The sequence below is a fragment of the Myodes glareolus genome, chromosome 18 (genome assembly GCF_982192425.1).
Source record: "Myodes glareolus chromosome 18, mMyoGla1.1, whole genome shotgun sequence".
NCBI classification, from domain to species: Eukaryota; Metazoa; Chordata; class Mammalia; order Rodentia; family Cricetidae; genus Myodes; species Myodes glareolus.
The window spans coordinates 42700381-42720472 of NC_142043.1; the positions used below are offsets into that span (position 1 = coordinate 42700381).

General features: G+C 42.0%; 1 protein-coding gene across 12 annotated transcripts in view; it reads right to left on the reverse strand.

Moving 5' to 3' along the window:
• The window catches only part of St6gal2 (ST6 beta-galactoside alpha-2,6-sialyltransferase 2), a 75204-nt gene that overhangs the window by 35055 nt on the left and 20057 nt on the right, over positions 1-20092 (reverse strand). For all 12 annotated transcript variants that reach the window (XM_085679640.2, XM_085679639.2, XM_048430180.3 and 9 more), the window contains one exon: positions 1046-2035. In XM_085679640.2, the coding sequence (XP_085535766.1) occupies positions 1046-1970 (925 nt within the window). In that variant the 5' untranslated portion in view covers positions 1971-2035. The remainder of the gene's footprint in view (positions 1-1045; positions 2036-20092) is intronic.

A 20092-nucleotide genomic window follows, 5' to 3' on the forward strand; every position in this document is an offset into this window, starting at 1 on the left:
ATCTTCTGAGTAAATTGGGAGTGTGGAGACCATGGGAGAGGGTTGAAGGGGAGGGGAGAAAAAAGGAGGGGAGCAGAGAAAAATGTATAGCTCAATAAAAACAGTAAAAGACTTAATTTTTTAAAAAAAGAATTCACACTATTCTCCACATGTATTGGGCCTCGTTCAATGAGTTGAAGGTCTTGAGAACATACAAAGGGGTATCCTAAAAGGCTCTGCCTCAAGATTGCAGCATAGACAGTTTGAAGAGATGGCTCAGCTGTTAAAAGTAGAGGACCTGAGTTCGGTCCCCAGCACCTACATGTCTGCTCATGACTTTCCAGAGGTCCTCTTCTGGCCTCCACTGTCTCCAGGCATACTCATCACACACTTAGGCATATGCAGGCAAGATGCTCACACACATATAATAATAATAAGCCTTTAAAGAACTTTTTTTAAAGGAATGCACCAAAACCCTGCCTGACATCCCCTACCTGTTCACTTGTCCTAAAAACTTCAGACTTGCAAGCTCAGGTATATCCTTTAAGTCTCTCCCCCTCTCTCCGTGTACTACTGACCCACAGAGACAGTTAAGAAACCTATGCTCTGCAAACACACGAAGTTTTGAGGACAGCATGGCAAAGTAGAGTGCACTCTTGAGTATGGTCATGTTGCTCACCATCCTGGAAAAGGGCCCCACTATGCACATGGGCTGTAACCTAAAGGTTGGACTAAGAGAACTTCCAGGATTAGGACTCACATTTGCCTGAGAACTGTTTTCAGTTGCAGCTTAGCTCTCCTCAGAGTCCCTAAACCTTGGGTTTAGTCCTTGAGTGTTCAATACCATCATTACCATTCACTTTAAGGCTGGTGCCCATCAAAGCATCCTCCAGCATCTTTGACCTTCTCCTCCTCTCCCATATTTCCACCTGATGCCCCTGTCCCCTGTTGCCCTCTGCTCACATAGACCACAGATTCTATAAGGGATAAAGTTTGTCCAGTATCCTGGGCACATTCCCAGCTTGGAACTCCAAGTGCAAAGAATCACAGCCCCCGCGGGACCCACCGATTTCCTCCCCTAGGGAGGAGTTCAGGATGGCACCGGCGGACATGACGACCGCGCAGCTGTGCAGGCCGCGCGGGTGGAGCTGGCTCAGAGGCACCCCAGGTACCAGCGGCCGCCAGCCCAGCGCTGAGAAGGGTGGCTCCTTGCCGTCCAGCGTGCGCACGCGCACGCGCCTGCGCAGCTCGCACAGCAGCTCGGGCCCGGTGCGTCTGGCTTCGCGCCGCCTGCGGAAGCGCACGCCGTGCTTGTTGAAGGACATGTAGTAGCGCATGGCCTTCTGCAGGCGCGGGTTCAGCATCTTGGAGGACACGGTCCCCTTCCAGAGCCGGTACAGGAAGGCTCTGGACATGGAGGCTGACAGCATTTCGCCGTAGAAGGCCTCCTCGGGCACGCGGCTCCGTCTTGCATGGTGAAGCTTCTCCCGCTTGTGCTGGGCGGGTCCTGCCCGCCTCGATGGCTCTCCCGGGGAGGGCTGACCCAGGGCGCCCTGCGTGTGGCGATGCCACCCTGGCTGACCGGCAGCAAAAAAGTAGCCATCTTCCTCTTCTTCCCGGTAGAAAGCACTTTGCGACTTCCTCCCGACCTGGGATGAAAAAAACTCATCCTCATCGTCAAAGCCATCTTGGTCCCATTTCTGTGGGTCCACAGGCCCACTGTGGAAGGGGCTGGCAGGGTGACTGCCCAGCAGCTCTTTGCTTGCCTCCAAATTCCTGAGCAAGGAGGGTTCCTGCAAAGCGCCCATGATGGCCCGCTGCTTGCCCTGCACGGGTAGGAGGCCATGGTTCTCCAGGAAGGAGAAGGAGCTGGGTACAGGCGCAGCAGGATTGCTGTTGGTAAAGTAGATGAAAATTGCCAAAAAGAGGAGGCCCCAAACAAATATTCCAAAGAGCATTCGTTGTCGCCATTGCTTCAAGTGTGGTTTCATTGCAGACCTCTGAGGCCAGCACTTCACCTTAGGTTTCTAACGTACGGCGGCGAGGTGGGCAGAACCTGAAAAAGACAGGAGTCACAGTTAACATGGGAAGCCTGCTCAGACGCTGCTGGGGCAGTATTCATGAAAAATCAGCTGAAAGGGGCATCAGAAGACAGAATATCCAGGACTACTGAATTCACCTCTCCCCTACCTTCACAATAATGCAAGGTCACACCATCTCAGCAGAGCCTTGGGAGAGAAAAATCTTTCCTAAGGGGCTCTAGACATGTCTGCCGTTCATGCCTGTGCACTCTTGTGGGGAACCTATGGCTGAACCTTCCTTCTGCATCTAGTTAGGGGAAGCAAAGCCGAAGAGTCTAGTTTGTTTGCTTTTGTCTGCTAGCAGTTCGTCAACGTCTCAACTCAGATATTTTACAGACTTCTATGGTATGCATTTCTAAATTCTTCATGATCTACCTGGAACATGCCAGAAGTCCACCGCTGGTGGTTCTAAATAAAGCAATGGGGTGACTGTGGCTGCAGATAAACGCTGTACAGGGTACCTTCTGACTTGGGTGCCCTCAAGGATTGTCCTGCCCTTCTGCAACCAAGACTGAACCAGCAGGGACACAGAGTTAACCTAGAGGAAATACCAGCAGTTGCCAGGCTGTGCGCCAGGCCCTGTGCTTAGCACTTGTCCTGGTTTATCTCCTTAGGTGTTTTTAGTTTTGAATAAGACAAAAAGAACTGTTATATCCATTTTCAAGAATTAGAAATGGGGGGCTGGAGCCATGACTCAGGGGTTAAGAGCACTGGCTGCTTTTCCAGAGGTCCTGAGTTCAAGGCAACTACAACCATCTATAGTGAGTTCTGATGCCCTCTTCTGGCATGAAAATATATATGCAGATAAAGTACTTATATACTTAAATTTTTAAAAAGTTAGAAACAGGTCCACAAAAGTAAACCAACATGCTCAAAAACATGTTATAGAAAGCAATGTTGTGTACGAACCCATCTTGATTTTAGGGCTTGCTAAACTTTGAAACCATATCAAGAAAAGTTATATTTTCTAAATTTAGCTTGTTGTATACCTGTGGTAAAGGATCATTTTTGCCCAAATTGCCACTTGCTGCTCTACTTTGGTGTTTTCTTCTGTAGCAGAAGGTGACAGCCATGACAATTACTATCAAAACTTCTAAGTGCTTACTCCTTATGTGTTCACACATCTCACTAGGAAGTGATAATGGATAGTTTCCTAAAGTGAAGTCTGGGGCCATGATTTGAGCACCATCTTCTATGTTACTTGACTAACCTGTCTATTCAGGACACAGTTATATGTCCTGTGTTATATGCTTCAAGTTATAATGTCCAACTAAAAGGTCTAGGAGCTTTATTTTCTAGTATTTTAAGGATCCAGTGGAAATCAGAACATTATGCTTAGTAATAGTTATTCTATTTCCATTAAAACTGTGGGCATTGAAATGCCATTCCATCACTTGCTACCTAGAGTTGGTGCTTACACTATAAGTTGGGGTTCATATCCACAAGACTTGCCTCACTGTGGATGCCAGGAGCAGGTGGAGTCAACTGGCCACACCTCTGATGGTTCAGCTATCAGGCAGGAAGTCCCCACAATGCCTATTAGGTTTGATAATCTGCTAAAATGGCCACCAAACCCAAGCAAATTGGTATAGTTGATTACTTTAGTTTTATATACACAATGCCCATAAGATGGTAGATACATGAAACACTCTTGGTATATCAAATCTTTACCAGTCAGTGAGCCCTGCTAGTCCTCAGTGCCAGCATTTTATGGAGGTTGTGTTATATGATTATGCCTGGGTGAACTGTCAGCCCTGAGACTAAACTCAGTCCACAACTTTCCTTTCTTTGCTAGAGGCTAACGCCAAGTTCCCACCCAGAAATTTCACATGGTTAGCCTTTCTGATGTCCCCACCCTAAAGCTTTGTAGGACCCATGACTCACTTCATTAGTATAATGAGCATAGTCCTATTTAAGGATATTTGAAAATTTGAAATAGAATTTCAGAAAGGATCCTGTGACAAAGATAAGAGGGGTCCTCCAGCGTTCACCTCACCCCCACGGCTGCAGGTGCAAATTTGAGAGCCTGCCTTCCTGCCTCTGACTAGGAATGGTTTCATCACTCTGATCAGCAGCATTTGGGTGGGTAACATGAGAAAGATAATAACATCATTTCAGCATTAGCCCGTAAGAATGTTTTTATAACCTACAGATAAAGACGAGGTGTGTGCAGAGTCGGGGGGTATAAAATAAGAAAATCAGCTTTGAGCTGTTGGAAAGGAGACAGAAAACTCTGGCCACAGGGGCCATGCCCCCATGCTACATGAATTCATGTTGCTTTATAGTTTAGTGGCTGCAGGAAGCTGCGGGGAAGTCAAATACGAAGGTGAACCTGCTGAATTAGACAGAAGGCTTCCCAAGATCAGAGACTGGCTGCATCATACATACGAAAATGCTGCTTTCCTTGAAAGAGAGATGGGAAGCCTTTTCTGTCAAGGGAAAGGATGGCTGGCACGGTAGGGAGGGAAAATAATGAGAAGATGTCTGGGGACACTTGGAAGAGAAGGTCCTGCCGGGTACCCAAGGCCCCGTGGCCATTTGTTCTTTCCTGCCCCATGTGCTAGGCAGGAGAAAACTGAAGATCCTCGGAGCTGCACAAAATGAAAGAATCTCATTCTCCATCAGGTGAGATGCACATGCTTCCTGACACAGTAATTACAGAGAGGAGGAGGTTAGCTGCCTCCACTCATGATCAGGTTTCAACTTTTAATAATCCAAAAGCCTTCACTGCAACTTTGGTGAAGCTGCAACAACAAGCCTGTTGTTGCTAATTAAGAGACCACTCTCCAAAATGATTAAATCTCAAAGCAGCGACAGATCCTTGACTAGCAAAATACACAGAATTCCTCCTGCTTATTCTCGATATCTGTTGGGCGCATGTTTCTAATAGATCTAGGACATACAGGCGAGAGGCATCAAAGTTAAAGCAAAACCCTCTTCCACATGAAATGGACGCTTTTATTATGCAACAGAAAGCAGCTCTTCCCTATTATAGTACATCTGAAATATCATAATGACATCACTTAAGCAGAGTTACCTGTTACCCTCCCTGCTATATGTCATCATTAGCTAGTGTGATATAAATGCCACCAGAGATGGATAAGAGGCCCATCAGGCAAATCATCTGTCCCCAGATGCCAGGCGAAAGTGCTCCCTAATCAGACCTTCATGTGTATATTGTCAACGAGGGTTAAGTGACTGGGGCTGTCAAGTCCCTGCCACTTTCCCCCTGAGAACAGCTGTGGCAAAATTATCAGCATCCTGGACCAGCATGGCTTTCTCTCCCTGCCACAGCCCCTCACAGTTATTACCTAGCGGCAGGAAGGATTTGGTTCCTAGTGGACCTTCTCTGTTATTGGCTCTACCTCTGTCCTATTCCCACCCTTTCTTCTACTTCAGTTTCTTGTCTAGACAAACCTCCAGAAAAATTCTATATTTTTACCTTGGGAACCTATCCATCACTGAAATTATTCTAATTTCTTTGCTTATCTAGAAAAGTTTGTGGGTTTCCTCAGCTTAGACGTGGATTCCCCCACCCAACCAAAGAGCCCAGTTGTCTTAGGGATAATCATAATGATGCAGAGGACTGTTTAAATTCTCCTTCAAAGTGTTCTGAAAGAAATTATGGTTTCTCAAAGGCCCAATTTATCACATGTTGTCAGATGAAATTATCAAATGTAAACACTTCTTCAAACGATACAATACGGCATGATGTTAGCCAGCTAAGTTCCTATTTTGCACAAGAGCAAAGAGTTTAATCGCAGGCCTCTTTAAGGATGTCGCGCTACAACCCTGAGTTTGACAAGGTTTATCACCAGTTTTGGGGGTTCAAGTTTGTTGTTGGTGGTGGTATTTAATACGCTTTGATATGTTTGCTGTGACCCCAATGGCCAGATTTTCTGTTGAGTCTCAAACCACTCACATTTCTTGTGTGTACAAAGGAGTTGTGGGCCCCAATTTCAAATCTAAATATTTATCTAACATTGAAATAATAAAGATTTAACTAGTGAGCTATGGAGCGACACCTGTATCTTAATGATTGTCACAATATTTTTCCTTCAAATTAGCTCTTGTTACATCTGAGAGGGTGCTGGACACACAAGAGGAAGGAACAGTCCTCTGCCAGGAAATCTATCACCTCCTAACCTCATGGGCCTCTTTATAAATGCCCCCTTTCTTTTCTTCACTTTGAAAACATAAGAAAGTCTCTACATAGTTAAGTACAGAAGGCTAAGAAATCCAGCCAAATTTTAGGCCAATATTCAGAAGAGCTATTTGGTGATGGGACACTGGCACCTTTCTAAGAAGCACATCAAATCTTTGTCTGTGGAAGGGCAGCCCCCCATGATAGAGTGATAGGTCTCTTTCCTGTGACAGGGTTGGGTCATGGTTTGTGTCCAGATGGATGTGGAAACACAGGCCTCTTATATCAGGAAGGGGGAAAGGAGGACAGGCTAAATGGACCTCCCTTGGCAAAGGTGTGAGTTGGCTTGCTTGTTTCCTTCCTCCTCCCTCTTTCCCTCCTTCATTTTTGTTCCTTCCTTTTTATTTTCAATACATTCCAAACACCTTTTCCCCTCCATTCACTCCTCCAGATCCACCCTACAGCTAGAGCCAAGGATATCAGTTGAACTAGGCATAAACTGTCAAATAAAGGCTGGGCAAGAAAACCCAGTAGGAGGAAAGGGGTCCCAAGAGGAGGCAAAAGAGTCAAAGACACCCCCACTCCCACTCTTTGGAATTCCTCACAACAAAATCCACCAATCTAACAACCATATATGTCAAGGACTTGAGGCAGACCCATGCAGGCTCCATAATTGCGGCTTCAGCCTCTGTGAGCCCTGCTTAGCTAATTCTGTGGACCACGTTCTCTTGGTATCCTAGACCCCTCTGGTTCCTACCATTCTTCCTTCCCCCTCTTCCTCAGGGTTCTCTAAGCTCCAAGGGGAGGGTCCCAATGGAGAGCTCCAATTTGGGCTCTCTCTGTGCCTAATATTTGACTGTAGATCTCTGCATCAGCTGCCATAGAAAACATCTCTGATGGCGATTGGGCTAGTCAGTGATGCATGAGGGTGCCAAGGCAATGGTTAATGATCAGATACTGGGACAAGCTACAGTGGAGATGACTGCAAGCCTCCTATAGGTGGCAGCAACATCTTACTCAGTTTTTAACAGTCAGAGAAAAAGTGGGAGGCTTATGGGACCTTTTTCACCTTCTCTTTCAAATAAATGATTGGGAATAGTAAAATATAACACATGGAGGAAATTCTTTGCTTTGTAATTGCCCCCCAGAGGTTCCTAGTGTTTAGGAGGATGGTTGTTTCAGTGTGTGCTTCTCAGCCTGTGAAGAGGATCTAGTCAGCTCCAGGAACTTATAGTTACCAGAAAAACATATAGTTAAGATGTTAGGTGGTTAGGCCTTTTGCATGTCTAGGCTGTTATATGGTTATATCGTTGAATGGTTAGACTAGTCTCTGTCTATAAGGTCGTTCCATTAAGCTATTGAATGGCTATGCTATAGTATGTAGTAGGTTGCTGTATGGTTAGCCTGTTGAATGGTTGTTAGATGGTTAGGTCTTTTGCATGTCTAGGCTGCTGGATGAGTATATCATTGAATGTTCAGCTGTTCTCTGTCTATAAGATCATACCATGAAGCTACTGAATTACTAGGCCATAATATATAGTAGGTTGTTTATGGTTAGGTTGTTAAATGGTTGGACTGTGGTACATGGAAGCTGCTATGCAGTTAAGATGTTGAATGCCTAGGCTTTGGCATGTGTTGGCAGCTGCATGGTGTGTGTGTGTGTGTGTGTGTGTGTGTTTATGTGTGTGTGTGCTAGGTACCATACCAAGTGCCACACCTACAACATCTCATTTAAATTCATGTTAGCATGATATACAACAAAATCTTCAGTAAACATTCTCTCATCCTGTCTGAACCTGAGCCTCCAAGAGGCTCTCTTCAAAACTCCTCTTTTCCAGCTATGCCCTAAAGCCCTAAAAAAACCTGCTATGTGCTATGCAGGCACCAACTCTAGCATTTCAATGTTTTGTTTTTATTTTTGTCTCTGATGCAAACTATGCCCTTAACTTCTGACCACCTCCTTAAATTTACCAGCCCCATGCGATCTCTAATCATCCACCATCTCAAAAATCTGATTTCATTTGCTGCTGTAACTGCTTCTCCCAGTGAGGCCTCAGGAACCATGCCACTGTGTGGGTAGTGTTCACTGGAGATGGTTTAGTCTTGGGATCACACCCCTACATGGACTTCACTGTGTCACAGTGTGCTGATGGACAACACTTGCACAGAGGTCACACATGTTGAGGCTGGTGACCCATGATTGTGCGCTCCCCCTCCGTGTGTGTGTGTGTGTGTGTGTGTGTGTGTGTGTGTGTGTGTGTGTGTTTAGAAATGTGTACTAAAGCAGACCTGGAGTACTTCGGTAGAAAGAAGGCCTAGAGCCGGATACTGATGTTGAGCGTGGAAGAGGGGTAGTTTTTCCAAGCCCGACAACACCTAGATTTCTTCTGCATGAAGATATGTCCAGTGGATAGTATAATAAGTATAATAAGAGTGAAAGGTTTGGGTAGGCTGAGGGTGAGTTGCTCTCACAATATGGTCATATTTAGGTCAGTTAATTTTTACAGTACAGTGAGTGCTTTTACTGATGAGTCAGACAGGTGAGAAGTAGTTTTGAAAGTAGATGTAGTCTCTCAAGCAGCTTTCAGTGGGAAAGGAAAATGATCCTAAAAGGTTACCAGTGGTTGTACAAAGACAATACAAGCTGCCTACTGCTCGGATCTACTGACTTCCTGAAACAGCATTCAGGCTTTGGGCACTGTGCGTCTTTGTTTTGCTATCATTAGCATTCAAATATTTACAGTTCACATGACTAATGTGCCCAAGCTTGTGACTAAAGTTGTCAATCTGATTCAACACTGATGTTCAACTGTCCAGAAGATGTGAAGTTGCAGGCCTGCCCTGGAGACTTGGAAGGTTTATGTGAAGTCCTAAAATGGAAGTGGCCTTGGAAGTAACATACAAGTGGCACTTGAAAAAGTTTCTTACAAACATAGGCTACCATTTCTTGCAAAAAGCAATGTAGGTTTCTCCCAATTCTAGTCCAAGAGGTATCTAGAGTATCACCATAGGTTGGAGTGCATAGGCATGTGATGGGAAGAATGGCATGTCAGAGCCAACATCTCTGACCTTGACACTGTGTGGTAGGGAACAATAAAGGTGACAATGGTTGGGGATGTGGCTCAGTATGTGCAAAACCTTGGATTCGGTTAGCACCACATGAAGTCACATGTGGTGGCTCACACTTGTGATTCTGGTACATGGGAGGTGTTACCATGAGAAGCAATAGGGCATGGTTATCCTTCCTTGGCTATTTAACACTATACCCTATCTTCAAACAAAAACAAGACATCAAAAACAAGAACAAGGCAACCTGTGGTTGACTAGAAATCTCTTTGGTTAAAAAATTGTCACTTTATAATAGGACACTAGAATCTTAGCTTCTATATCAAACCTGAATTGTGGCTTTGTTTAATCACCATTGCCTTATAAAGTGAATGAATGAAGTGACGTGCTCAGCACAGGGTCTAGTTCACACTGAGAGCTCTGATGTGGGATTCCCTCTGTATGCTGTGAATATCATTGGTTAATAAAGGAACTGCTTTGGGACTATAGCAGAGCTATAGGGGAACAGTGCTAGGTGGGATAAACTAAACTGAATGCTGAGAGAAAGGAGGCAGAGTCAAGGAGAAGCCACGGAGCTGCCACCAGAGACAGATATGCTAAACCTTGCTAGTAGGCCACGACCTCGTGGCGACACACAGATTAATGGAGATGGGTTAAATTAATATGTAAGAGTTCGCCAACAAGAAGCTAGAGCTAATGAGCCAAGCAATGATTTAAATAGTATAGTTTCTGTGTGATTATTTAGGGGCTGAGCAGCCAGGAACTAACAAGGGGCCTCCCTCTAACAGAGCCCAGTTCTTATTTTTTAAATGTAGATTCCATAGTTTGTTAAAACAGAAAGAGTTGCCTAAGAAGTTTGGGATCTATTGTTTTGGACACTGGGTCCTGTGTGTTCACCTGAGCATTTACCATTAGGCATTACCCCTCTCCTTAAGTGCTATAAGTTGAGGTAGCACTAGTTATACAAGCACTACTACCTGCCTACAGCTAATAAGTCCAGAATAAATCCCCCCTAAATAAAGCCCTATCCCTGCTGCTTCAGTCATGAATGTAAACCTGCCCTGCAAGGACTGATAAGTATCTGCTAATGGATTCACTGTGCTAATCAGCTTCTTATAGTTCATTCTGCTATCATTCAATAAATATTCATTAGGCTGAAGGGACGAGTGGGTGTGTGTCACATGGTGCTTTGTCCTTGGAGAACCTACTTCATAGTAAAAGCAGGAGCAGGAAGAATTCTGCAGAGTCAAAGCCCCATGTCCCTTAAGGCCAGAAAATGAGGCCCCCTCAGAAGAACCAAAGAAGAAAGGGGACTTCAGGAAACTTGGAGCAGATTTCAGAGGCTCCATGTGACATTTGCTTCTCCCTCTGAAAGAGAGTTTGTGGGTAAAGACCTACATGAAGAGTAAAAATAGAAGACAAACTGAACATATTAGTGCTGTCTCCATGAGTAAATATCAAATATGGCCCGGGAGGATGTCAGAGCCTGGCAAAGCAGACACACAGAGTAGCCATTTATGTAACAGCGTAAAACACATCACAGAGCTCCATCAACTAAACGCCTCTAAGGGGAGCAAAGAAACTTCAATAAGTAAGGAGGGAAATAGGGTGTATGCAACATGCAGAAACATTTAAAGACCCAGAATAAAAAATATTACCATCATCAACTTTGAATCTATAAACTCCTTTATTAGTGTCTGCTTTCTCACACCTAAAGTATGTAATAATCTTAAATAATAACAACAATGATAAAATTTATAAAAAACAAGACAGAAATATCACCAATTGCTATTACTTTCTTGTATCTATTTCCAAAGCCCTTTAGGTAAGACTTCCTGCTAAGAGAGCAATATGAAACAGAAAATGTGTATTTTACACTAGATTCCAGATTTAGTCCAAACTTTGATGAGACGATGTTATCAGTTGAAAAGAGACAGACTTTAATAGACTGGTTTATTAACATGAAGAAGGGACACTGAGATGGCTCGGTGGGTGAAGGATATGCCTCTGAGCTTGCTGACCTAATTGAACCCTGGGATCAACATGGTGGAAGGAGAAAACTGAACCCTCCAGACTTTCATCTGACATTCACACACACACACAAGTATATTCTGATTTACACACATGAAAAATGTAATATTTTTTTAGGGAAATGAAGAACACAGGGCTCACACTGGAACAGGCTTTAAGTCCACAGCTCTCACACCCACATGAACTTGGGTGAGTTTCTGCATTTTAAGCCTCAACTTTGTATAGAAAATGAAGAGAATCCAATCCCCAGAGTTACTTTTTTTTTACTTTCACCATCTCTTTTTGAATTTTCCATAATAATTATACATACTTATGGAGTACAGTATGATATTTCAGCACACTGTGTATACATCAGAGTATGGTAATTCCCATTCTTATCTCTTTTATTGTTTCTTTCCTTGGAATGTTTGGCTCCCTTCTAGTTTGTTCTTCACAAAGTAAATAGGAAGTTATTGTGGAACACAGTTACCCCACCGTGATAACTCACCACTAATAGGACTCCTCAGTCCTATTGCTGTTGAATTACCTTAATACATAAGTCCCAATGCAAAATCACAAGAAACACAATAAAGTAACGTGACACAACTCCTTCCTTAAGCAATTTCAGAAACTATTTAAGGGGAATTGATGTTTAAAGAGAGACTGTTAGTTGTTTGCTGATTGCTACATTTCCACAGTGGCTCTAACCTTTGAAAAAAAATTTAAGACATTATTATTCTACTCTCACAGGAGTTTGGGGTGTTAACCTTGTACCCTGAACACGTGTCTAGAGTAGGAAATGACAATTGAGTCCTATTCCTGGTCCATCTTGAACATTGTGAATATAGGCATCAAAAGAATAGGGGTGTCTTCAATTAAAATAAATAAATAAATAGCCCTAGATGCATAAATCCCAATACAAACAACAGAAATATGATAAACTAACTCAATACAACACCCCCCCCAAATTAACAATTTAATCTGAGTGAATAAAATGAAACTCCAGACAAAGGATACAAAAGAATTATTATAGATATGTTCAAAGAAATCTAACAGGACAAAAATAAACTCCAGAATGAATTCTAACAGAAACAAACATGGGAAATAAGTAAGGAATTCAATACAGGATAGGAAAATGAAATTCAATAAAGAGGTACAAAGAATGAAAAAAATAACAACTTGAAATACTGGAAATGAAACTTCAATATGTCAAATAAAAATGTCCCTGAAAAATATAATAATTCAGAGGGTGTTCCAAATATCAAGCCTTAAAAACAGAAAAGTAATTGGAACAATTAACCAATGATAAACATAAAGTAATTAAAACATATTAAAAGAACATTGAAGATCTATGGGATATGATGGAAAGACCATGTCTATGCATCATGAACAAAGAATAAGGAGCGAGACTTCATGCCAAAGGCTGGGAAAACATTTTCAAAAACCTCATAGCAGAAAATTGCCAAAGTTATGGAAAGATACCCACCTCAGTACAGGAGGCATTTAGAAAGATAAGCAGATAAGACCATAAAAAGTATAGTTAAAAGATTAGTAAAGAGAGCAAAGAAAACATATTTAAATCTACAAGAGAGCAACAAGTGGCATATAAAGGCAACCACATCAGAATAATAGCTGGTTTCTCTAAAGAAACTTTAAAACCCAGGAGGACTTATAAGTATATTATACCTAGCAAAATTACCCATCATAATTGAAGAAGAAAAAAAGCTTCCCACAATAATAGGCTAAAAGAATTAATAGCAATCAAGCCGTCTCTATAGAAGACGCTACAAAGATTCCATCAGACTGAAGAGGAAGATGAACACATCCATGAGGCTACAGGAAGGATGAAGCCATGCTGGAGCAATAGTGAAGCAAATGAGGAATAGTAAAATAGCAAAGATTACAAATAAAAAGTAGCAGAAATTGTATAGTGACTTTGATACCATAATCTGAGTAACTGATAGGTCATTCTGAGGAAAAAATAAATGAGAAATATTTAAGTTAAATGCCAACAAATGGATCTAACAGACATCCACAGTCTGTTAGATACACACAAACAGTACAGAACACACATTCTTCCCAGAAGTCTTCAGAAGTCTTCTGCAAATGCTTGTATAATGTGACACCAAGCAAGCCTTAGCAAATGCAAGAAAGTTGTATTTTCCCTGACCACAATGGAATGCTAGCTATCAACAGCAAGATAAACTACGGAGCATATACAAACTCAAGGAGATTAAACAAAATACTAGTGATTAAAGAACAGACCACTGAATAAATCAAGAAAAATTAACTTCAAGAATGATATAAAGATGAATGCAACACAGGAGATTGTAAGTACTGTAGTGAGAGCAATCCTAAAATGAGAGCTTACTGCTCAAGTGCCTACACTAAAATCCAGAGAGGTCTCAAATAAATACAAAAGTGATGCACATCGGGTCTCAGAAAAACAAGTCAGATCTTATGCAGTATACAGAAATAAACATAGTTTAGGGCAGAATTTAAATAAATGAAATACAAACAATTACAATAGCAGCAACAATAAAATACAAAGCATAAACATAGCTATTTTTAAAAAAGATAAGCAAGATTGCAAAGCCTTGGCCAGACTGAATAAAAGAACCAGAGATAAGACTAAAAGCAATTAGAGTTTCAAAGGGGCACGCCACCACTGATACTAATTAAATCAATATAACATACTTAAAAATATTTATGGGATGTGCTGGAGGGATGGCTCAGCAGTTAAGAGCACTGACTGCTCTTTATGGGTCTATGTTCAATTCCAAAAACCCATGATGGCTCATAGTCATCAAGTAACTCCAGTTCCAGGGGATCTGATACCTTCTTCTAGCCTTCAGTGGACACCAGCAACAAATGTGGTACGAACATACATGCAGGCAGAGCAGCAATGTGCATAAATACAAAGGCTAAAATTTTTAAGCAAAACCACGTACCACAAAAATATTAAATTTGAAAGTCTGAAAGAAATGGATATACTCTAGACTCTTAAGATATACCATACTTAAGCCAAAGTGAGATAAATAATTTGAACAAATTTATAATAAGCAACAGGATTAGAGCAATGATAAAACATCTCTCAACTAAAAGAAGCCCAAATGAATTCACTGTTGCATTCCAACAGAATCATGGAAGGAAGCAACCCCACTCTATCTCAAGCCATTCAATGAAATATCTTTTTTTTTTTAAAAAAAAAAAGACTGCTACAAAACTCTTTCTACGAAGCCAGTATTACCATGACACCCAAAGCTAATAAAGTTAAAATATACAACACATGAAACATGAAGAAAATTAGGGGCTGGGAAAATAGGTCAGTCAATAAAGTGCTTATACTCAAGAGAACATGAATTTAGATGTTTGAACCTAAAGTAAAAAAAACTAGGAATTTTGGTGGGCTTTTGTAATCCCATCACTGGGGAGGTAGAGAAAGACAGGACAGTTGAGAAGTTCTATTGCAAACAGCAAAGTGGATGACTTCTGAGAAACAACATTCAAAGTTGTCCTACATACCCAAAAATACACATTGTACACACACACACACACACACACACACACACACACACACACAAATGCACAATAGACAAATCTTTCTCATGAATATAGATGCACAAATAATAAAATAGTTCACATAATTTAAGAACATATGAGAAAGCTTATTTACCATGGCCAACCTGGCTTCATTGCAGAGATACAAGGATGGTTCAATACACATTGTGATTATAGGTGTTTACTGTCAAAGCACCTGGGACACAGACTTCCACACACATCCCTAAGGCGTTATTTAGTTTCTGGTCATGCTTGCCGAAGATTATCTTGACTATGCTCATTGATGGGGGAAGCCCATTTTAACTGCAGAGACGGCCATTCCCTGAGAGTGGAATCATGAAAGGTAGTGGAAAGAGTGAGTTGATCATGGACATTCATCATTTTGATGTGTAAGCTCATCATTGGGGAGACAGAGACAGGCAGCCTTCCCGTGGATGCAATGTGCCCAGGTGCTTCAACTTCCTACTGCCCTCTTTATCCATGACATGATAGACAGTAGCTCAAACTGGGAGCTAAAATTAATCCTTTCTCTTTTAGGTTGTTTTATTAAGTTATTTTATCATTGCAACAAGGATAGAAACTAAGCCATATGGAAATCAATAAATGTAGTACATCATACAAATGGGCTTAAGGGCAGAAATTATATGATCTTCTCAATACATCAGACTATTCTTTTGACAAAATCCAGCATCTCTTTATGACAAAAGAGCAAAGAGACTAGGGAGAAAAAGAATGTATCTTAACAAAGTGAAGATTTTATTTGAAAAATGTACAGCCAAAATTACACAAAGTGAGGAAAAACCCAAAGCATTTCTACTACAATCAGGAACAAAGCAGTAGTCACTCAACACCTATTTCAATATAGTTCTAGCTCAAGCAATAAGACTATAGGGGTATGAAAGGGATACGAATAAAGCAAAAAAAAAAAAGTCAAGGCCCCCTTAATTGTGGGTGATACAACTCCCTATACAAGATACTATGAAGACTTAACCAGACTCTTACAGCTGATATACACTTTCAGCAAAGTAGCAGGCTACAAAATGAGCATGTAAAATCAACAGCCTCCCTACATACCAAAGTTTAACATACTGAGAACGCCATTGAGGAGCAATCCTATTTGCAACAGACTCCAGAAAGGGACATGGGATAAACCTCACCAACAAAGTTAAGAGCTCTATGATAAGAACCCAGGTAAAGAAAGAAATTGAGAAAGACACTGGAAAATGAAAGGGCCTCCTGTGTGGATTGGAAGAATCAATATTGTGAAAATGACTATCTTACCAGAAGCAATCTAAAGACTCGGTGAACTTCCCAGCAATCTCCCCCATGTTATTCTTCACGGAAAGGGAAGTATCCGTGGTTCTTACACAAACACCTAGAATATAAAATTGACGCTCTGCTATGAAGCAGCACTTATGTGCATATGTGCACATCTTGACTTCCAGCCTCCAGGGACAAGGGAGCCTTTCCTGGTGCTCCTGTTTCTCCTTCCCCCAACATCAGTTCTTCCTGAGTAAAGGGTGTCCGCAGTCCACTGAGAACCCGTGATCCTGGTGTGATACTCTGTCACAGGCTGTGTAGCCCAAGCTGTTGTTCATATGGGTTGGTCAAGATATGCAGGAAAAAAGGCTGCATGACATGGCTTATCAGAGAAAGGGTGAGGTCTGCATCACAGTGCTGCTAAACAGTCAAAAGAAAAAGATGTATTGGGGAAAAAGCTTTAAATTGGGACATTCTACCAATTTATCCAGTTTTTATTATATGAGTCACTGTCGAAACATAGATTTGGTGAGTACGTCACAGTGATCCTAGTCAATTTTTTTTTTTTGTTTCACAAAGTAAGTTTAAAGGTAAACATGACTCTTGTATGTGTTTAAGAAAGTCCCAGTGGAAATCACAGCCAGGTAAAAATGCCAGCAGAGACGGCGGTTTTTTGTGTGCCGCTTTACAAAGGGTGTGGTGAGGAGGGATTAGCACTCCTGAAATTTGGTTTTGGAGATGGGACTGGAGAGATGGCTCAGTGGTTAATTAAGAGCATTGACTGCTCTTCCAGAGGACCCAGGTTCAACTCCCAGCACTGACAGGGCAGCTCACAATTGTCTGTAACTCAGCTCCAGGATAACCAACACCCTCACATAGACGTAAGTGCAGGCAAAGCACTAATGCACATAGAATAAAAATAAATTATTTTTTTTTAAAAAAAACCTACTGGAAGAATTGTCAAGTTGTGAAGGCGCTAACACCTTGTTCCTAATAAGACTATATCCATAAAAGTCATGGGATAAGTCAGCCACATCTTTTCAGGTAGAGAACACAGGAACATTGATTTTACATTATAGAATGAAATATAAAATAAAGTTGAGTACTTACTATGTAAAGTTGGACTTTCAAAACATTTCACAGTAAGTGTTAACCTCTAAGCTCTGAAGTTGCTCTGTCCTTACAGAAACCTTGAATGGTACTGGCTTAAGGGACTGCTAGATAAGAGTCAACACTACTGTGGAGGGAGAAGCCCTTGGTGGTGGGCCAGGTCTTTCCTCTCCAGCACTCTGGTCTAGTTTGCATCAGGTGTTTTCGTGCGAGTGTGCAAGCATACAGATGTCCATTACACACTCACCTACGGCTTTTATCATTTATTCCTTTTCAGACATCCAAGCACCTACTTTACAATGCTGAACAGACAAAGTACCACTGGCTCTCTATAGCCAGGGCTTTAGCATTTATATAAAAAAGTCAGCTGCAGATCGAAAATAATTTAGGAGAATAATTGTGTTGGTACTGAGCACCTACAAGCCCCCCCTTTCTTTCTTCTTGTCATTTCCCCCTAATCAATACAGTAAAACAAGTATTCACCTGGAACCTATATTGTATTTGGTACAATAAATCCTTCAGAGATGGTTAGAGTATATAAGAGTGTGTGCAGATATTCTTTGTAGATGCTACACCATTTTATGTAAGGGACTTGAACACCCCAGATGTTGGCAATCATCGAGGTTCTTTAACCCTCCTCTGTGGGGACCTAAGAAGGACTGTATAAATTTTCCTAATGGAGCAGAGAGGGGTGTGGTCAAGTTTAAAAGGTACACTTCCAGAAATGAAGCAGAAATGGATTTGCTGAGTCATTTTCTTTTTACTCCACAAGGGATAAAACTGATCCCTTGGTGTTGGAAGGCAGAAGAGGAGCTAGGACTTGGAGCAGAAGAGTCAGATGCCAGCAAACGTCCCTAAAGAACACCCCATGTTGGAGCAACCCACACACAGTAGCACCACGGTGACTGTGCCAGCACATCATAGACTCCGCTGTCCCCCAACATGGCCCTAGCACAATCTGAGCCTGCTTTTGCTTCCTTCCTGTCTCATTAGCAGATGCTCTATGTCAAAGTGATAGGTTTGGGGTGTTTGTTTATTTTTTCAAATTCTTCATTAGTTTCTTGCATGAAATCAATGTATTTATATCACATTCTCCTTTTGCTTCCCGAATACATCCCCTTCTCAATCTTATTTCAAGTCTCTCCTTGTCCTCTTCTTCTTTACCCACGGAGTCCAGTTGGTCCTGCTCATGTACACATGGGTGTAGGGTTTCTCTCCCTGGGGCAGGGCAACCTATTGTGTCCCACACTGCTGAGGAAAACTCACTCTTTCTCCCTCAGAGGCCATCGACTGCCAATCATCCCTCAACTGCAGGTTGAGCTTCCTGAGTCCCTTCTACTTCCATACTGGGTAGGGCCAGCTTGCCCTATCCAGGTCCTGTGCAGGCTACCACAAGTGCTGTGAGTTCATGAGTGCAGCTGCTCTGTCATATCCAGAAGTTATGACTTCAAAGCAATTTTTCTTGCCATGTGGCTTTTATAATCTCTCTGGTGCTTCTTCCCCCCAAGATCCCTGGGCCTTGGGGATGGGAAAATTTAGCACAGTCTCATTCCTTGTTCTTGACCTAGTATTATTTTCATTCTTAATTTTTAAATACCTGGAACATTTATGCACTGTGCCTGGTGTGGCCTTGACCCCTTTTATTCTCTCCTCTTACTGGATGACCCCTTCCTTAGCCTCCCCTCACACATACAATCCTTCTTGAACATGCTCTACCCATGTTGCCATGTGGTGTTTGCATAGCCCCTTTCCTCTGCCTAACCAATCCTTCTCCAGATTGGTCTAGCTTCCTTTTGGTTTTAGTGAAGTGGAAATGCTTTCCTAATATTCCTGTGTCCTCCTCTCTGCCCAGGTTAGGTGGCTTTGTTTCAATGTTTGACATTGGCCATGAACTTATGTGTGTTGCTGGCCTTTCTAGCGGACTGTAGACTCTCTTGTGAAGCATACATCCTTAGTGCTTACAGCAGTCTGCCCAAGGAAGGAGGTTGAAAAGAAAAGAAGAGGTTTTAGGTGAGATTTGGAGACATAATAATTCTAAGTGAGTATCCTAGGAAGACCTTAGGGAGACTGAACTATTTAATCTGGGAAGGAATGGATCATGAGGAGTTAAGATTGTTGAATGCATTTCAAGAGGAAGAACGTCAACAATGAAAGGCTAAAGCAGCTAAGAGCCTGGCCAATGTGCACTATAATTTGGGAAAGTTCTAGCTTATTTAACATGCCCTTTAGAAGGATCCAGCCATCTCTTACCAAGCCCATAAACACAGTGAATTGGCCATGCTGACTTCTGGGATGCACACCGCCTGCTTTTGGTAATGTCAAGGCTGTTACGCCACTTGAGGGCATACTGAACGAAGCAGACTGTAGGGTCCCTCCTGAAGCTCAGTAAAGACCCTTCCTCACAAATGGTGTTGTTAAAACTCCTTTGAAACAATGTAACGCTGACTTCTAGAAGTCTAACTTATGATATATAGAACTAGAAAAAAAAGAGAAAGTAGTAAGCCTGCCACAACTTTAACAGAAATTGCCCACCTGCCCCTTGAGGTGAAAGCTTATTTATAGACACATGATTATGTATCTAAAATTCAAAATGTTCCAAGAGTTGAACCTTTGGGGGCCAACACTAGGCCACAAATAGAAAATTCCATCTTTGATTCCTGTGAGTGGTTGCAGACAATATGAAAGCACACTAAAAATCTGGAGTGAAATCACCTTCATTCTGCCTAGAAGGTGCACACAAGACACAAAACAATTCCATGGTTAGACATGGGTCCCTTCCCCAAGACACCTCATTACTCACATTTAAAAAAAATTTCAAATCAAAGTCATCTGAAATCTGAAACATGACTGGGCCCAATCACTTCAGACAATGAGCACACAC